The 5,652-nt window shown below is 37.0% G+C and overlaps 1 protein-coding gene across 3 annotated transcripts; it reads left to right on the top strand.

Annotated features, from left to right (window-relative positions):
- Positions 1-245: 245 nt before the first annotated feature.
- LOC105111045 (golgin) lies at positions 246-5,443 on the top strand. 3 transcript variants are annotated; one of them, XR_839561.1, is made up of 12 exons: positions 246-466; positions 544-585; positions 672-758; positions 1,145-1,231; positions 1,322-1,939; positions 2,307-2,795; positions 2,962-3,023; positions 3,111-3,213; positions 3,390-3,469; positions 3,662-3,991; positions 4,551-4,843; positions 4,941-5,443. XR_839561.1 is itself a non-coding variant. In XM_011006278.1 (11 exons), the coding sequence occupies exons 1-11, from the start codon at positions 359-361 to the stop codon at positions 4,582-4,584; spliced, it is 2,040 nt and encodes a 679-aa protein (XP_011004580.1). In that variant the 5' UTR covers positions 246-358; the 3' UTR covers positions 4,585-5,443. The 3 variants fall into 3 exon arrangements, 1 of the variants encoding a protein (XP_011004580.1); XR_839560.1 differs by having other exon boundaries at positions 4,938-5,443; XM_011006278.1 differs by having other exon boundaries at positions 4,551-5,443.
- The last annotated feature ends 209 nt before the right edge of the window (positions 5,444-5,652 follow it).

Genomic DNA, 5,652 nt, shown 5'->3' with positions numbered 1-5,652 from the left:
TATTTTCTATAAATATTTTATTGATTTTTTTAAATTGACTTGAGTCAACTTATCTAATCTAATCCGTGACCCAATTATTAAACCAAATAGTTCAAAACTATGTCTTTATTTATAAAACTAATTCAAAAATTAAAAGAAATATTTTTTTTTAATAAATAACGAAACACGCAACGCTAAACACGCGATTAAAGTTTACCCCCAGAGAAAAAAAGTGGAGTACAATTTAAACACATATTTAAAACACAGCGTTTTCATTCGTCAAGGACGATCACCCAGTTACAGTCAGACAGTCACCATCACAGCGCCACAAAGTCACCAATATTTTGAAGCTGAAAGCCAAAACAAATTACCCTAAAAAATGTCTCCTGATTCCAAACTCTCTCTGCTCTGCCGGCTAGTCGACAACCTGCCGGAACCGGAAACAGCAAAAACGAAGGAGAGGGATCTTCTGATTTCTCTCTCTCAGGTTACCGTTGTTTCACTCATTGAATCCTCTCTCATTCACTATTTCTTTACATTTACGTTGAGTTTTTCTTGTATCAGATTTTGAAGGTAATTCAGACTTGCATTCGAGAACTTGATAAAGTAAATTACTCTATTCTCTTCCTATTAATTTTGATCGATAAACTTCAAAACAAAATGTTTCAAGCTGTAATTTATTTATTCTACAGGAGACTGAAAGTAAGAAGATATGTTATGGTGAGTCGGTGCTGCATCATGAGGAGCACAGCTGTTTGATTAAGATAATAACTGACTTGGTAATCTCATATCTCATACTCTGTTTTCTTTTTTTGAAAAAATTTAGTGCCTTTTTTTGGCTAATTGTTCAAAATATTATTTTTTATCTAGATAAATTTATGCTGCTTTATTTGCATTTGTCAGTGACAGTACAAGGGTAAGAGAAGGGAGAAGGGGTCAAATTCCTTTCTATCTAAAGGTGGATGAGATTTTGGAGAGTGGGAATCCTAATGAGACAATAACATGATTTTGGGAGTGGTTTACGATAAATCTAAGCATGTTTTTTCACGTGTGATATGTATTCGAAAGTTAGCTACACATTTTTTGTTGTTCTGTTCTTACTTATTATATCGAGCCTGATACTTTGGTTTTGTGAAATTCACTTGTGTGGGTTGTTTCTTGACAGATGCTTCTTCTTAAAGTTGAGAGTCAATATGTACAGCATTCGGTGGGCAACGTTCTTGTAGCCTTTTCTGAGTTTGTGGCTTTGTCTGTAAGTTAATCTTCTTTGCATGTCATGGTTTATGCTGCACCAGTGCGTGTTGTGTGTTTTACTGTTGTTAGTATTATGAATGTTTTGCAGGGAAGTGGGTGGGATTCTTTTATTCATTCATTAAGCACTTGTCTTGAATTGGCGATTGCCAATGTGTTCTTGTGTTCTTGGGAACCATCAAGAACTGGAGTTGGTGATTCAACTTGTGATTCTTCAAGTTATGAAGTCTTAAAATCTAGTTTGAAAGGTGGTGACTGGTCTACAGCAGCAGGGATTGTTCGAGTTTTGAGAATTTTATTGAAACATTTGAAGCAAGAGTGTGATGATCAACTCCTTGAAGTGTATTTGGGTTCTGTTAGTTCCTTTCTTTCAAATGTGCCTTGGGAGTCCATGGATGAGATTCATGTTGATCAGAGTCGTGACGATTGGGATGCTGATCCTCAGAATTGCTGTTCTAAGGATGCTTCAGTTTTCAGAAGTATTGGTGCAAAAGAGCCAAAAGTTCTGTTTCTAGGGAATTTTATTCAGTTCCTTTGCTCTTTGGTTGAGCAAAGTAGTGCTGTGGAAACTGAGTTTGGTTCCCAAGTTCAGTATCCAGTTCTCTCCATGGTCATCAGTCTTGTTCCTAAACTTGCATGCTGGTGCCTTTGCAAGAAAGGGAAGAGTGTGAAGCTGTCAGTCTCTCAATACTTCAGACACAAATTATTGGTATTGATTTATCTTATTTCTTTCCTTTATTTTTTTTTTTTTCCTTTTTGAGAAATTATCTCTTTATTTTTTGAATGTATAGAGTGGAGAATATTTTTCATAAAAATTTCATAGGAAGTCATATTGAGATGAATTAAGGCAGGCTTGTTTTCGCTATCCAAGCAGGAGGCTTTTCCCATGTCTATCTGCTAGATGTTGCCTTTGCATTGCATTTTAAATTTTTAATTGTCTTAGAAATGCTTATTGTGTAGGTATTTGCTGAAGTGCATGATACTATTCCACTGATAGGGAATAGTTATCACTTAGCTGTATATATCATTTTTGTTGAACTTCATTATTCTTGCAATAACATAGATGTGTTCTGCAGATGCTAATGCTGAGAATTAGTTACGTAACCTGTCTAGGTTGCTCTACTCTAATTTTATGGTTGCAACTTCTTCATGAGTACTTCGAAGAGCTTTTGCAGAAACCCATAAGCAAACTCGAGGCTGGTCAGGATGAATGTCTAGAAGGCTCTCCTTTTTTGGTAGGCCTTTCTAATGGAGAACTTGATGGCATGCATTCCTTTCATTTGCAGAGGCAGACTCTGCTCCTTTTTCTAAGATGTTGCTTCAGTCTGATGAGTTCCACAGGAGAGACAAGCAAGCAATGTGTGACTTCAAAGACAATTCTCAAGTCTTGCTTGACTGTTGCCTCAGTCTCAGATCTTGATTATTGTAGCAGAAATAAAGGTTTACTGGAGCTTTATAATTGGCTGCAAGGGCATCTTCCAGATGATATATTAGTTGATCATGAAAGGTATCTGGAAAAGTGCATGGGCTTTTCCTTATCTTTCCTCCAGTTATATATGCAGGAGGTTTGCCATTTAACCCATCAGGAACTGTTCTTTTTAAATTTTGGAAGTTTCTCAGTTTGCATGCTTGACACAATTAGCTTGATCTTAGATTTTTTTTCCTATATTTTTTCCCTTTCATGGGTACTCCATTGGGGCTTCTAATTGCTTTGTCTACCATGAAATGCAGGATGATGTATTATTTATGGTCCTTTTGCAACTGCTGAATGTGCCTTTCTGTACTGAGCAATGGTGAAAATTGAATGTGTCCGTTTCTTTGCTGTCAATATTAAAATAGAATTGATTAGGGAACATAATGGATTATTCTATTATATTCAGGTTAAATGGAGAAAAGCAGACATCTCAATATCTGAAAGATGCTACTCATCATGTCTCAAACCTCTTTAATCCTGTGCACCTATTCCATCTATTCCTTGCTGAGGTAAGTGTTGAATTCAACCCCCCCCCCCCCCCCATTGGAGTAGAATAACCCCCCCCCCCCCCCCCCCCAACCCAAACAAAAAAGAAAAAAGAAGAGATATTAAGAGACATTTCTATGAAATGCGATTTTTTTTTTCCATTTATATTTTGAAACGTATGCTTCTTGTTCCCTTACAGTTGCATTATGACCACCAAGTGCTACTTGATTACCTTATTTCTAAAGATGTTGGAATCAGTTGTGCTGAATATCTTTTAAGGTATGTCTTCTAGTCACTTTTGGAACATGCTAATCCTTGCTTCTAACTTGTAAATTATACATTTCTCAGAAATAACTTGATACAATTCAGTAGTTGGGTCTTATTAATTTGCTCCTCTTACTCACAGAACGCAACGCTCAATTTAGTGTGCTTCTTACAAATCATTCTTTGTATTTTTTTTTCTCATTGTAGGTGTTTGCGTATGGTACACAATTCATGGAACGTCTTTGCCACATTTTCAATGGATTGGAAAGTTGTAAATCAATCATGTTGCAAGAAGAGAAGACTTCTGTTGGATGTCTCTGATTTTCAGGGAGACTTGTCATCGATACCTGTGCAATGCATTTCTCAATCACTTGAGGAAGAAGATGAGAAAGAGTTTGAATATACCTGTGAAAACCACCAAAACAAAAGACAGCCATTCAAGGAAGCCAAAGATTGTTTGATTTCCTTCAAAGCTTCTGTGGAAAGTCTTCATAGAAAGAATTTGTTTCCATATAATCCACTAGTGCTCCTGAAACGGTGTGTTTTTCCCTTAACCATTATCTGTCACATCATTTATATTTTCATAACAGCAGGGTTGACCTTAACGTAGTTTGTTTATTGAACTGAGCCTTTGACATAGTTTATTGTTTTCTTTTCAACATTCTTCCAATAACCTGGAAAAGTAATTATGTGCTGTATGTCTTTTCATTTGCTCAAGTCATGCCCTTTTAAGTGATCAACTGTTGACAAAAACCAAGTATTAAACAACATTTGCAATAGTATATTTGATTCAAATTTTATATGATGTCCTCAAGGAGACCCAAAGACTTGCTGAGAAAACCACTGTATTTCCAACTATATACCTTAATGATTGACTTCTTGATGCAGACAGATTCATCATATATGCTAGTTATGGAATTTGGTGATTTATGAAGTAATGTAAAAATTTGTAAGAGTCTACATGTGACATCTGTGCATATGAGTTTAAGACTTCTTGACATGAATTAACCCTGAGTGAGTGTTCATAAGCTCCTCCTTACTTAGTAAAAATATACATAGATAAATTGACATTATATTAGTTGCTCTGTACTTGCAGTTTATCACAATTTCAGGAGCTATGCCATAGTTGAAAGAATTATCGTCTTCCTAGAATGGAAGAGCTATTAGGAACTTTAGTGGCAATGCCACTGTCTCTGTTCCTGAATAAATAGTGAATTTGAGATCCTTTCGGCAAGAAGGGTTGGCACTTAGCCGTTCCTTGGAGGTATCAACTGCATAGATTGGAGTATTCATCATGGCAATTGGGAAGACATCCATTCAATGTTTTAAGGGCAACTGTTCAAATATTTTGTTTTCTTGATAAATTGGTTGAAGGCCGGGTTGTAAAGAGTAAGCTAGTCTCCTCATGCAATCATGCAGTTACAGTAGTTTGTACTCCACATCCTATTATACGAGGTGCTAATTTCAATTTTTGTTTTTGTAGCAGTATAGGAGGCAAGGAATTTGTTTTTCTTTTTTGGTTTGGGAGCACATCTGAAATTGGGCTTGTTCTGCTTCTGCTCCACGATCATCCTTATGAACATTGCATCCACCTGATTTTAACACTTGAATATACAGCATTCATCTTTTCGGCAATGATGCCGAATACATGCATAATGCATAAAGAAAATTTGATTGCACAAACTGATGTTTGGTCTCTGCAGTATGGACCACAGAAATCTCCCTCCCTCCCTCTCCCCTCCCCTCTCTCTCTCTCTCCGTGGCTGGATGCTGTTTTATGTGAGGAGGATCAGTGCTTGCTGTTAAATGGAGATGCTATCAAGGGACTATAAAATGACAATTGGAGGTATCAAGGGACTGTGAAATGACAACTGCAGGTCCTTTTAAAAGGCCATTCTTGAATTTTTCAAATGTGGCAACAGTTGTGGACCTTCTGTTTTACTAATAACAGTTCTTCCTAAAAGAAGATAGACTAAGCTCGTTGGCGAACTCGGACGACTCCAACCATATTATAACATAGCCAGCAGGACAAAAGACCAAACACAAGGGATAGGAAAGTAGAGTGGTAGGAGATGGAGAGGCAGAGGCACCTGTGCTAGTCCGTGGGGCCTCGTGGTGGTATAAGGTGGCAACTTTGCTTAAATCAGCTGGTTATGAAGTTACAGCTCTGGACATGGCTGCTTCAGCAGTCCATCCAA

Source organism: Populus euphratica, unplaced genomic scaffold (genome assembly GCF_000495115.2).
Source record: "Populus euphratica unplaced genomic scaffold, PopEup_1.0 scaffold340.1, whole genome shotgun sequence".
Classification (NCBI taxonomy): Eukaryota; Viridiplantae; Streptophyta; class Magnoliopsida; order Malpighiales; family Salicaceae; genus Populus; species Populus euphratica.
This window is presented reverse-complemented; position numbering and strand designations above follow the sequence as displayed.